The sequence below is a fragment of the Heptranchias perlo genome, chromosome 43 (genome assembly GCF_035084215.1).
Source record: "Heptranchias perlo isolate sHepPer1 chromosome 43, sHepPer1.hap1, whole genome shotgun sequence".
Lineage (NCBI taxonomy): Eukaryota > Metazoa > Chordata > Chondrichthyes > Hexanchiformes > Hexanchidae > Heptranchias > Heptranchias perlo.
This window is the reverse complement of record NC_090367.1, coordinates 3730938-3744745: the sequence shown is the minus strand read 5'-3', so window position 1 is coordinate 3744745 and position 13808 is coordinate 3730938. Positions and strand designations below refer to the sequence as shown.

The 13808-nt window shown below is 55.3% G+C and overlaps 1 protein-coding gene across 1 annotated transcript in view; it reads left to right on the top strand.

Moving 5' to 3' along the window:
- The window catches only part of LOC137306426 (mitogen-activated protein kinase kinase kinase 11-like), a 42950-nt gene extending 33506 nt beyond the window's left edge, over positions 1-9444 (top strand). Inside the window, exons 6-10 of the mRNA XM_067975614.1 lie at positions 1380-1502; positions 2556-2709; positions 5197-5294; positions 7576-8175; positions 8582-9444. Of these exons, the coding sequence (XP_067831715.1) occupies positions 1380-1502; positions 2556-2709; positions 5197-5294; positions 7576-8175; positions 8582-9240 (1634 nt within the window). The 3' untranslated portion in view covers positions 9241-9444. The remainder of the gene's footprint in view (positions 1-1379; positions 1503-2555; positions 2710-5196; positions 5295-7575; positions 8176-8581) is intronic.
- The last annotated feature ends 4364 nt before the right edge of the window (positions 9445-13808 follow it).

Genomic DNA, 13808 nt, shown 5'->3' with positions numbered 1-13808 from the left:
CCAACCAACCTACGGGCACCCGCCCATCAGTCGATCGGTCAGTCCCCAACCAACCTATGGGCACCCGCCCATCAGTCGATCGGACAGTCCCCAACCAACCTACGGGCACCCGCCCATCAGTCGATCGGTCAGTCCCCAACCAACCTACGGGCACCCGCCCATCAGTCGATCGGTCAGTCCCCAACCAACCTAGGGGCACCCGCCCATCAGTCGATCGGTCAGTCCCCAACCAACCTACGGGCACCCGCCCATCAGTCGATCGGTCAGTCCCCAACCAACCTACGGGCACCCGCCCATCAGTCGATCGGTCAGTCCCCAACCAACCTACGGGCACCCGCCCATCAGTCGATCGGTCAGTCCCCAACCAACCTACGGGCACCCGCCCATCAGTCGATCGGTCAGTCCCCAACCAACCTACGGGCACCCGCCCATCAGTCGATCGGTCAGTACGAACCTACCTATGGTCTTTGAGCCTGTCTCATGGTGTGTAGGTGCTCAAGGGTGGTGCCGTGGATTGGCTGATTATGGTATGGCTGAGATTGGAACATGCCCTTGGAAGCAATGTCAGCCCCTGTGTTGGTGACTGTCCCTTTAACAAACCCTTTAATGGCGACTGTCCCTTTAACAAACCCTTTAATGGCGACTGTCCCTTTAACAAACCCTTTAATGGCGACTGTCCCTTTAACAAACCCTTTAATGGCGACTGCCCCTTTAACAAACCCTTTAATGGCGACTGTCCCTTTAACAAACCCCTTAATGGCGACTGCCCCTTTAACAAACCCTTAATGGCGACTGTCCCTTTAACAAACCCTTTAATGTCGACTGTCCCTTTAACAAACTCTTTAATGGCGACTGCCCCTTTAACAAACCCTTTAATGGCGACTGCCCCTTTAACAAACCCTTAATGGCGACTGTCCCTTTAACAAACCCTTTAATGGCGACTGTCCCTTTAACAAACTCTTTAATGGCGACTGTCCCTTTAACAAACCCTTTAATGGCGACTGCCCCTTTAACAAACCCTTTAATGGCGACTGCCCCTTTAACAAACCCTTTAATGGCGACTGTCCCTTTAACAAACCCTTTAATGGCGACTGCCCCTTTAACAAACCCTTAATGGCGACTGTCCCTTTAACAAACCCTTTAATGGCGACTGTCCCTTTAACAAACCCTTAATGGCGACTGTCCCTTTAACAAACCCTTTAATGGCGACTGTCCCTTTAACAAACCCTTTAATGGCGACTGCCCCTTTAACAAACCCTTTAATGGCGACTGTCCCTTTAACAAACCCTTTAATGGCGACTGCCCCTTTAACAAACCCTTTAATGGCGACTGCCCCTTTAACAAACCCTTTAATGGCGACTCTCCCTTTTCCTGTGCAGATTTCCAGCACAAGCTCACAGTCCAGGCCTCTCCGGTGCTCAATAAGAAGAAGGGATTGTTTGACGTCAGCTCCAGTGCCCCGAACATCTCGTCCTTCGTCCCGCGGCTGAGGGCGATCCAGTGTAAGCAGCACATGGTGATATTCCAGCACCTCTTCCAACCTGGAGAGAGAATAATCAGTCCTTAAACTCCCCCTGCACCCCCTCAACTCTCACCGCTTGACTCAAAATCACTGCACCCCGTGCTCCACTGGAGTCGGGGCGTGGGGAGGGGGGTTCCCTTTCTCTGCTCTCTCTCTCTCTCTATCATTGTGTCTCTCTCTCTCTCTCTCTCTCCCCCCCCCCTTTCTCTCTCTCTCTCTCTCTCTCTCTCTCCCTTGTTCACGGTCTCTCTCTCCTCTCTCTCTTTCTATCATTGGGTGTCTCTCTCTCTCTCTCTCTCTCTTTCTATCATTGGGTGTCTCTCTCTCTCTCTCTCTCTCTCTCTCCCTTGTTCACGGTCTCTCTCTCCTCTCTCTCTTTCTATCATTGGGTGTCTCTCTCTCTCTCTCTCTCTTTCTATCATTGGGTGTCTCTCTCTCTCTCTCTCTCTCTCTCTCTTTCTATCATTGTGTCTCTCTCTCTCTCCTCTCTCTCTTTCTATCATTGGGTGTCTCTCTCTCTCTCTCTCTCTCTTTCTATCATTGGGTGTCTCTCTCTCTCTCTCTCTCTCTCTTTCTATCATTGGGTGTCTCTCTCTCTCTCTCTCTCTCTTTCTATCATTGGGTGTCTCTCTCTCTCTCTCTCTCTCTTTCTATCATTGGGTGTCTCTCTCTCTCTCTCTCTCTCTTTCTATCATTGGGTGTCTCTCTCTCTCTCTCTCTCTCTCTTTCTATCATTGGATGTCTCTCTCTCTCTCTCTCTCTCTCTTTCTATCATTGGGTGTCTCTCTCTCTCTCTCTCCCCCCCCCCCCTTTCTCTCTCTCTCTCTCTCTCCCCCCCCCCCTTTCTCTCTCTCTCTCTCTCTCTCTCCCTTGTTCACGGTCTCTCTCTCTCTCTCTCTCTCTCTCTCCCCCCCCCCCCTTTCTCTCTCTCTCTCTCTCTCTCTCTCTCCCTTGTTCACAGTCTCTCTCTCTCTCTCTCTCTCCCTTGTTCACGGTCTCTCTCTCTCTTTCCCCCCCCCCCATTCTCTTGCAGTGATTCCGAACGAGGTGAATGGTGCCTGGAGTCGATGTTCTGCCTGGGGCCCCGATAATTCCGACGGTGAGGAATGTGGGAGAGGAGAGAGGCACCCGGCTCGGGCCAGGGGACACAACTCGGCAAAACCCAGTGACGTAGCAGCCGACGGAAGGTAGGAATTCCCTGTGGGGAAACAATTGGGAATATTTGGAATTGCGTTGGAAAGCTGGAGGAGGAGGGCCAAGGGAACAGGAGATGGAGCATCTCCATTGGATGAAGCTTTACTCTGTATCTAACCCTGTACCTGCCCTGGGAGTGTCTGATGGGACAGTGTAGAGGGAGCTTTACTCTGTATCTAACACTGTACCTGCCCTGGGAGTGTTTGATGGGACAGTGTAGAGGGAGCTTTACTCTGTATCTAACCTGTGCTGTACCTGCCCTGGGAGTGTTTGATGGGACAGTGTAGAGGGAGCTTTACTCTGTATCTAACACTGTACCTGCCCTGGGAGTGTTTGACGGGACAGTGTAGAGGGAGCTTTACTCTGTATCTAACCCTGTACCTGCCCTGGGAGTGTTTGATGGGACAGTGTAGAGGGAGCTTTACTCTGTATCTAACCCTGTACCTGCCCTGGGAGTGTTTGATGGGACAGTGTAGAGGGAGCTTTACTCTGTATCTAACCCTGTACCTACCCTGGGAGTGTTTGATGGGACAGTGTAGAGGGAGCTTTACTCTGTATCTAACCCTGTACCTGCCCTGGGAGTGTTTGATGGGACAGTGTGGAGGGAGCTTTACTCTGTATCTAACCCTGTACCTGCCCTGGGAGTGTTTGATGGGACAGTGTAGAGGGAGCTTTACTCTGTATCTAACCCTGTACCTACCCTGGGAGTGTTTGATGGGACAGTGTAGAGGGAGCTTTACTCTGTATCTAACCCTGTACCTGCCCTGGGAGTGTTTGACGGGACAGTGTAGAGGGAGCTTTACTCTGTATCTAACCCTGTACCTGCCCTGGGAGTGTTTGACGGGACAGTGTAGAGGGAGCTTTACTCTGTATCTAACCCTGTACCTGCCCTGGGAGTCTTTGACGGGACAGTGTAGAGGGAGCTTTACTCTGTATCTAACCCGTGCTGTACCTGCCCTGGGAGTGTTTGATGGGACAGTGTAGAGGGAGCTTTACTCTGTATCTAACCCTGTACCTGCCCTGGGAGTGTTTGACGGGACAGTGTAGAGGGAGCTTTACTCTGTATCTAACCCTGTACCTACCCTGGGAGTGTTTGATGGGACAGTGTAGAGGGAGCTTTACTCTGTATCTAACCCTGTACCTGCCCTGGGAGTGTTTGACGGGACAGTGTAGAGGGAGCTTTACTCTGTATCTAACCCTGTACCTGCCCTGGGAGTCTTTGACGGGACAGTGTAGAGGGAGCTTTACTCTGTATCTAACCCTGTACCTGCCCTGGGAGTGTTTGATGGGACAGTGTAGAGGGAGCTTTACTCTGTATCTAACCCTGTACCTGCCCTGGGAGTGTTTGATGGGACAGTGTAGAGGGAGCTTTACTCTGTATCTAACCCTGTACCTGCCCTGGGAGTGTTTGATGGGACAGTGTAGAGGGAGCTTTACTCTGTATCTAACCCGTGCTGTACCTGCCCTGGGAGTGTTTGATGGGACAGTGTAGAGGGAGCTTTACTCTGTATCTAACCCTGTACCTGCCCTGGGAGTGTTTGATGGGACAGTGTAGAGGGAGCTTTACTCTGTATCTAACCCTGTACCTGCCCTGGGAGTGTTTGATGGGACAGTGTAGAGGGAGCTTTACTCTGTATCTAACCCTGTACCTGCCCTGGGAGTGTTTGATGGGACAGTGTAGAGGGAGCTTTACTCTGTATCTAACCCTGTACCTGCCCTGGGAGTGTTTGATGGGACAGTGTAGAGGGAGCTTTACTCTGTATCTAACCCGTGTTGTACCTGCCCTGGGAGTGTTTGACGGGACAGTGTAGAGGGAGCTTTACTCTGTATCTAACCCGTGTTGTACCTGCCCTGGGAGTGTTTGATGGGACAGTGTAGAGGGAGCTTTACTCTGTATCTAACCCGTGCTGTACCTGCCCTGGGAGTGTTTGATGGGACAGTGTAGAGGGAGCTTTACTCTGTATCTAACCCGTGCTGTACCTGCCCTGGGAGTGTTTGACGGGACAGTGCAGAGGGAGCTTTACTCTGTATCTAACCCTGTACCTGCCCCGGGAGTGTTTGATGGGACAGTGTAGAGGGAGCTTTACTCTGTATCTAACCCTGTACCTGCCCCGGGAGTGTTTGGGAAATAATAATTCCACCTCCTGATTGCTATCCCGTGATTCGTTCTGGAAAGGTTAGCACTGGCCGAGGACTGGATCAGGATGTCAGTGGGCCCTCCTTCCTGAGGATAACCTGACATCCTGTCTAGACTCGGAGACGAAGACCAGACGGGGGAGCGGAGCAGTGTTTGAATATCCAGCCTTGGTGCCCCTGTTGGGGGTTGGTGGAGGGGGGGCGGGGGGGGAGGGGTTGGGTGACTGCTGCCATTTTGTGATGATGTCACATCCTGCTCCATGTCGAAATGTGGTGAGGCCGTTGCCATTGGCGATGTGGTAATTTCTCACCGTTGAGTGTAACTCGAGTGTTTCCTCCTTAAGTCTCAGGCCTCGGTTGGATAATCACATATGGAGCGCAGAGATGGGAGACGAAGGCTGCCCTCCATCATTACCGAGTTTGGTTATAGACACTACCCCAGGTAAGTGAAGACACACAGAGCTTGCGTCAAACCTGGGACCCGAAGAGTCTTTCATGGTGTCAGTCAGTCGGTCTCTCTCTCTCTCTCTCACCTCCGAGTCAGAAGGTCATGGGTACGAGCCCCCACTCCAGAGACTCGAGCCCCATAATCCAGGCCGACACTCCCCAGTGCCAGCACCGAGGGAGCGCCGCGCTGTCGGAGGGTCAGTACTGAGGGAGCGCCGCACTGTCGGAGGATCAGTACTGAGGGAGTGTCGAAGGGTCAGTACCGAGGGAGCGCCGTGCTGTCGGAGGGTCAGTACCGAGGGAGCGCCGCGCTGTCGGAGGGTCAGTACTGAGGGAGCGCCGCACTGTCGGAGGGTCAGTACTGAGGGAGCGCCGCACTGTCGGAGGGTCCGTACTGAGGGAGCGCCGCGCTGTCGGAGGGTCAGTACTGAGGGAGCGCCGCACTGTCGGAGGGTCAGTACTGAGGGAGCGCCGCACTGTCGGAGGGTCAGTACTGAGGGAGCGCCGCACTGTCGGAGGGTCCGTACTGAGGGAGCGCCGCGCTGTCGGAGGGTCAGTACTGAGGGAGCGCCGCACTGTCGGAGGGTCAGTACCGAGGGAGCGCCGCACTGTCGGAGGGTCAGTACTGAGGGAGCGCCGCACTGTCGGAGGGTCAGTACTGAGGGAGCGCCGCACTGTCGGAGGGTCAGTACTGAGGGAGCGCCGCACTGTCGGAGGGTCAGTACTGAGGGAGCGCCGCACTGTCGGAGGGTCAGTACTGAGGGAGCGCCGCACTGTCGGAGGGTCAGTACTGAGGGAGCGCCGCACTGTCGGAGGGTCAGTACTGAGGGAGCGCCGCACTGTCGGAGGGTCAGTACTGAGGGAGCGCCGCACTGTCGGAGGGTCAGTACTGAGGGAGCGCCGCACTGTCGGAGGGTCAGTACTGAGGGAGCGCCGCACTGTCGGAGGGTCAGTACTGAGGGAGCGCCGCACTGTCGGAGGGTCAGTACTGAGGGAGCGCCGCGCTGTCGGAGGGTCAGTACCGAGGGAGCGCCGCACTGTCGGAGGGTCAGTACTGAGGGAGCGCCGCACTGTCGGAGGCGCCGTCTTCCGGATGAGACGTTAAACCGAGGGCCCCGTCTGCCCCTCTCGGGTGGATGTAAAAGATCCCACGGCCACTATTGGAAGAAGAGCAGGGGGAGTTCTCCCCGGGGTCCTGGGGCCGATATTTATCCCTCAACCAACATCACTAAAAAACAGATGATCTGGTCATTATCACATTGCTGTTTGTGGGATCTTGCTGTGCCTGAATTGGCTGCTGCGTTTCCCACATTACAACAGTGACTACACTTCAAAAAAACATACTCCATTGGGTGTAAAGCGCTTTGGGAGGTCCTGAGGTGGTGAAAGGTGCTATATAAATGCAAGAAGGTAGAAATTTCTCTTGAGCACTATCGGATCGGCAGCCCCTTGTCGAACACAGCGTACTGCCAATGGATGTACAACATTGTACCTGCAAGACAAGGACCCCCTGCAGGCTTGTGGTGTTGCCCAGTGTACCACAGTGTACACCCAATGACTGCAATGGAACGGTACCTGGGACAATAACAACAACCACCTGCATTTATATAGCGCCTTTAACATCCCAGGGCGTTTCACAGGAACGTAAATCAGACAAAAATTTGCCACATAAGGAGATATTAGGTCAGGTGACCAAAAGCTCGGTCAAAGAGGGAGGTTTTAAGGAGCGTCTTAAAGGAGGAGAGAGAGAGGCGGAGAGGGAATTCCAGAGCTTAGGGGCCCAGGCGGCTGAAGGCACGGCCGCCAATGGCGGAGCGATGGAAATCGGGGGATGCGCAAGAGGCCAGAATTGGAGGAGCGCAGAGATCTCGGAGGGTTTGTCGGGGCTGGAGGAGGTTACAGGGATAGGGAGAGGGGGGCGAGGGCCATGGAGGGATTTGAAAACAAGGTGTTGTGGGGACCGGGAGCCGATATAGGTCAGCGAGCACAGTGGGGGAATTGGGTGAAAAACCCTCTCCAGGCTGGCCAACTTGACCTCATCAGCGACCTCTGCTGACCCCATATCTAACTTGGGTGAGTTATGAAAGGTGGGGCCGGCAGCAGGGTTTTGGATGAACAGAGGTTGACGGGAGGCCGGTCCGGAGAGGGTTGGAACCGTCAGGTCTGGACTAGGCCGATAACCTACCGCCCGACTCGAGTTTTGGCCCCCCGTTGCCCTTGGTAACCTGGGCCTGGACCCCCCTCTCTCTCTCTCCCTCTCTCTATCTCTTTTGCAGGTGACGATCCCAGGAACGGGGACCCTCTCTCCATCGACGGCCTACCTCAGGGCAGCGACGACGGGTACAAGAACGGCGGCGACAGGCCGGACTCCGGGGCGGCCCACCAGCGACGGTTCAAGTGCCCGCGCCGGGCGTTGCTAGGCAGCGCCGCCATGCTTGCGTCAGTCGCGCTGGGACGTGACCTGGCGCGGCTGCGGCTGCCCGACGCGAGGGAGGACGAGGCCGCGACGACGACGCAGAGGGCGCCCGGCGTCACCGCGCCCGGCGGTTCCCATAGCAACCAGAGCTCGCCTCAGGTCACGCACCGCAAGAAGGCCCGAAAGGACGATGACGGCAGGCCCGGCGACCTGATCTGTTTCCCCGACTCCTCCCAGACGTTAATTAACTTGGCCGGCATCGAGGCCCCAGCCCGCCGCGACGCGGCGGATGCCGCCGCCCGCGGGCCGGGCCTATTCGAGGAGGGCTGGGTCGAGCAGGTCGAAGGTCAGGCCCCGCCCGTCGCCGACGAGCCGCTGCCAGGACCCCCCGTGACCCCGAGGCGGGACAGGAAGCACGGCGGCGGGGAACGGCCGGTGGAGAGCGCCGCGGAGACCGCAGGTGAGGGGGGGCGGCCGTGGTGGGAGGCCGGAGCTCGCTGCACCGCGGTACATGGGGTAATAGCAGAAGCTGCCCTGCAAGGGGGGCCTGGTGTACACGCGGTGGGCGCGCGGGAAGCCTCTTGGCTCGGGTGGATGTGGGATGAATCTGTCTGGAGCGCTGCCTCGTGGAAATTGCGCGTTGAGGGAGGGCGGTAGACTGGGATGGCCCCCACGGTTAAATAGCCTACAGACCACTCACCACATGGACCACTGGCACTTGGGTGAGCCAGTTGGGCTACACGACACCCATGGGCTCCATACCCCAGCGCCATCGAAAGGAATGAGGGGAGCAAACAGGGAAACGAACCTATTTTGGGCACCAGCCATACTGATCTCCCTCTCTCTCCCTCCCTTTCTCGTTTCAGGAATACCCTCCAGGTCCGCGAGGGAACAAGACTCTGCCGGAATCCCGCGCCTCCCCGGCCACCCTCACCGGACGCCCGGGCAGCGGGCGGAGCACGCCAAATCCAGCGCCCTCCCCCGGCCCCGGCCCTCCCGGACGCGGGCCCGGATCGACCCCTGGAGCTTCGTCTCCGCCGGCACGGCCGCGGCGGGCGACCCGGCCTGGAGGACGGGCGCCGCGGACCCCTTCGGCGCGCCGAGTCCGCCCCGCCCGAAGAACCCGTTCGCGGGCGGCCCGGCGATCCGGCTGTGCCCCCCGGGGCCCAACAACCCCTTCTGCCCCTTCCCCCCCCCGACCTCCGACCCCTTCAGCGCCGCAGTGGCAAGAGCTGGTTTCTCGAGCTGCCCGTTCTCCGGACTGACCTTCGACCCCTCCAGGCGGCAGCTGCCGTTGCTCCTGCAGGGGAGCCCGTCGCCGGGCGGCAAGGGTCAGAGCCTGATTGACTTGGACACGGAAATTTGGAGCAAAGAGGCCGTCACACCTCCAAGCTGGGATGGAGGCAAGTCGGTGTGGGAGCGAGGAGGAGGGTCGCGCGAACTGACCTGCAGGTTAAAGGGGAAGGGGGCGCGACCTTTGATGGATTCAGCCAAGGAGAGGTTCTCGCGGGACGTTTTACCCTAAAAAGTGCATCTACTGCTGGCGACACAGAACGAGCAGGCTTCTCCTCAGCCATCGCCGTCTGGATTATTTTTTCACTGTATCGCGGTCAGACGAGTGGCCGGCCAGGCGGGCAGGACACGCAGGCTAGTTTCAAGCCGTGTCTGACTGGCCACTGTTATTTTATAGAGGGAAAAAAAAATAATTATTAAATAAAACCTTCCAGTATCTCTGTGATTTTTTTTATTCATTGGTGTCTGTATCTGGATTATGCAGTCAGGTGGGTGAGAGCAAGTCTCTCAGGGAGATATCTGTACACTGACTGGTGTCTCTCAGTCCCCTCTCTCTCAGGGTGATATCTGTACACTGACTGGTGTCTCTCAGTCCCCTCTCTCTCAGGGAGATATCTGTACACTGACTGGTGTCTCTCCCTCAGGGAGATATCTGTACACTGACTGGTGTCTCTCAGTCCCTCTCTCCCTCAGGGAGATATCTGTACACTGACTGGTGTCTCTCAGTCCCCTCTCTCAGGGTGATATCTGTACACTGACTGGTGTCTCTCAGTCCCCTCTCTCTCAGGGTGATATCTGTACACTGACTGGTGTCTCTCCCTCAGGGAGATATCTGTACACTGACTGGTGTCTCTCAGTCCCTCTCTCCCTCAGGGAAATATCTGTACACTGACTGGTGTCTCTCAGTCCCCTCTCTCTCAGAGTGATATCTGTACACTGACTGGTGTCTCTCCCTCAGGGAGATATCTGTACACTGACTGGTGTCTCTCAGTCCCTCTCTCCCTCAGGGAGATATCTGTACACTGACTGGTGTCTCTCCAGTCCCCTCTCTCAGGGTGATATCTGTACACTGACTGGTGTCTCTCAGTCCCCTCTCTCTCAGGGTGATATCTGTACACTGACTGGTGTCTCTCCCTCAGGGAGATATCTGTACACTGGCTGGTGTCTCTCAGTCCCCTCTCTCTCTCAGGGAGATATCTGTACACTGACTGGTGTCTCTCAGTCCCTCTCTCCCTCAGGGAAATATCTGTACACTGACTGGTGTCTCTCAGTCCCTCTCTCTCAGGGAGATATCTGTACACTGACTGGTGTCTCTCGGTCCCCTCTCTCTCAGGGTGATATCTGTACACTGACTGGTGTCTCTCCCTCAGGGAGATATCTGTACACTGACTGGTGTCCTCTCAGTCCCTCTCTCTCAGGGAGATATCTGTACACTGACTGGTGTCTCTCAGTCCCCTCTCCCTCAGGGAGATATCTGTACACTGACTGGTGTCTCTCAGTCCCCTCTCTCTCAGGGTGATATCTGTACACTGACTGGTGTCTCTCAGTCCTCTCTCTCTCAGGGAGATATCTGTACACTGACTGGTGTCTCTCAAGACCTCTCTCCCTCAGGGTGACATCTGTACACTGACTGGTGTCTCTCAGTCCCCTCTCTCTCAGTGTGATATCTGTACACTGACTGGTGTCTCTCAGTCCCTCTCTCTCAGGGAGATATCTGTACACTGACTGGTGTCTCTCGGTCCCCTCTCTCTCAGGGTGATATCTGTACACTGACTGGTGTCTCTCCCTCAGGGAGATATCTGTACACTGACTGGTGTCTCTCAGTCCCTCTCTCTCAGGGAGATATCTGTACACTGACTGGTGTCTCTCAGTCCCCTCTCCCTCAGGGAGATATCTGTACACTGACTGGTGTCTCTCAGTCCCCTCTCTCTCAGGGTGATATCTGTACACTGACTGGTGTCTCTCAGTCCTCTCTCTCTCAGGGAGATATCTGTACACTGACTGGTGTCTCTCAGTCCCTCTCTCCCTCAGGGTGACATCTGTACACTGACTGGTGTCTCTCAGTCCCCTCTCTCTCAGTGTGATATCTGTACACTGACTGGTGTCTCTCAGTCCCCTCTCTCTCAGGGAGATATCTGTGCACTGGCTGGTGTCTCTCAGTCCCCTCTCTCTCTCAGGGAGATATCTGTACACTGACTGGTGTCTCTCAGTCCCTCTCTCTCAGGGAGATATCTGTACACTGACTGGTGTCTCTCAGTCCCTCTCCCTCAGGGAGATATCTGTACACTGACTGGTGTCTCTCAGTTCCCTCTCTCTCAGGGAGATATCTGTACACTGACTGGTGTCTCTCAGTCCCCTCTCCCTCAGGGACATAGAGGGCTCACGCTGGGTGTGAGTGTGTGTGTGCAGTCTGTGAAATGTGTATATGGACACGCACACACCTATACTTATATACTCACGCAGGCATGTACCTGTGTGCGTGTACACGTGTGTGAGCATGTCTGCGGATCAGGTGAGGGCAGGATCAGAATGGGCTGTGATGCCTCCCCCGAGCCGCATACCCTGCTGACACTCCCCCTCTGGAGGTGTTTGATAAAGGATGTCCAGGTAGGTGAGGTGAGGGGGGAGGAGAGGAGAGAGAGAGGGGAGACACTGAGTGAAGAGCAGTGGGATAATGGGTTACCTTGTCCAAAGACTGAGCCAATGCCTTTTAACGGTAAATATGTCAGTTACTGTAAATGATATACTTTTTTTAAAAAGGAACTTTTTAAGGACGTCTCCGAAGGACAGAGAGGTAAGATTGACTGTAATCTCTCTGTTGCTATGGGAGCAGATTGCCAGACAGAGTAACTATCATCACCATGGAAACTAATGCTTTGCCTCTGACGTATATTCACTGCGAAAGTAACCTCATATCTCACACCTCTGGTCCCATGTCTTCTGCAATACGACCTTCACCGTCACTCTGTATCTAACCCTGTACCTGCCCCGGGAGTGTTTGATGGGACAGTGTAGAGTGAGCTTTACTCTGTATCTAACCCTGTACCTGCCCTGGGAGTGTTTGATGGGACAGTGTAGAGGGAGCTTTACTCTGTATCTAACCCTGTACCTGCCCTGGGAGTGTTTGATGGGACAGTGTAGAGGGAGCTTTACTCTGTATCTAACCCTGTACCTGCCCTGGGAGTGTTTGATGGGACAGTGTAGAGGGAGCTTTACTCTGTATCTAACCCTGTACCCGCCCTGGGAGTGTTTGACGGGACAGTGTCGAGGGAGCTTTACTCTGCATCTAACCCTGTACCCGCCCTGGGAGTGTTTGACGGGACAGTGTAGAGGGAGCTTTACTCTGTATCTAACCCTGTACCCGCCCTGGGAGTGTTTGACGGGACAGTGTAGAGGGAGCTTTACTCTGTATCTAACCCTGTACCTGCCCTGGGAGTGTTTGATGGGACAGTGTCGAGGGAGCTTTACTCTGCATCTAACCCTGTACCCGCCCTGGGAGTGTTTGACGGGACAGTGTAGAGGGAGCTTTACTCTGTATCTAACCCTGTACCTGTCCTGGGAGTGTTTGATGGGACAGTGTCGAGGGAGCTTTACTCTGTATCTAACCCTGTACCTGCCCTGGGAGTGTTTGACGGGACAGTGTAGAGGGAGCTTTACTCTGTATCTAACCCGTGCTGTACCTGCCCTGGGAGTGTTGGACGGGACGGTGTAGAGGGAGCTTTACTCCCAAGTGTAGCCGGGGATTTACAAGCAGCTGCCAATCTATTAACCTCTAATTGACCTCAAAGTGTGACTATTCAAAGTCCTCTCCCCCTCCACCCCCTGCAGGGAATACCAGTGAAGTGGCCTGAAAGGGACAGGTCAGATTAACCACAGCTGCATTTCAGCAGCTGGCCATCACAACCATGAGCAATGGTGAGGGGGGTCAGCTAATTTTCATTCAAAAAAAGTCAAAAGAATGGTAAAACTGCACCACCCATAGCCTGACCCCCACCCACCCTCCCTCACCCCTCACCCTACCCCCCTCACCCCTCACCCTACCCCACCTCCCCCCTCCCCCTCCCCCTCATAGCTTTGTTTCTCACAGGGCTCCGTAAGATACAACAATCTGAGGGTTGTGCCAATCACTCCAGTTGACCTGTAAGAAGGAAGATCTCGCATTTATATAGCGCCTTTCACGGCCTCACATTCCAAAAATGCTTTCCACCAATGCATTACCTTTGAAGTGTAGTCACTATTGAAATGTCGGAACCCAATTTACGCACAGCAAGATCCCACAAACGGCAACGAGAAGGTGGCCAGACCATTTGGTTCAGTGATGGCAGTTGCAGGATAAATATTGGCCCAGGACACCGGGGAGAACTTCCCCTGCTCTTCTTGCCATAACTAATAACTGGAAGTGTCACAAACCATCCAATTGGGTGACAAAGAGTCTATCTGCCTTCCAATTGGAGGCGCCATGAGGATGGACCAATGGTGGGTGGGACGTCATCTGATGAAATCTCCAGAGATACGTCCGGCCAGAGTTTGTGACCTCGAGCCTGGAACTCCTGGGCTTGGGACGGTGCTGCCTGACGTGGCTTCTCAGGAGATAAGCCTGCTGATCTCGCTCTCGGCGAGACCCAGCGATGTCAGGACCACCTCGGGTGAGACGGTGTGTCCCCCCCGCCCGCACCCCCCCCCCCCCCCCGGCCTCGAGGGTAAGACCTCCGCCCAAAGCTGTTGGGCCGGCTCGCCAACTCTGGATGGGCACGTTCCTGGAGGTTTCATCGCGTGATCTCCTCACCTCCAACCGCCCCA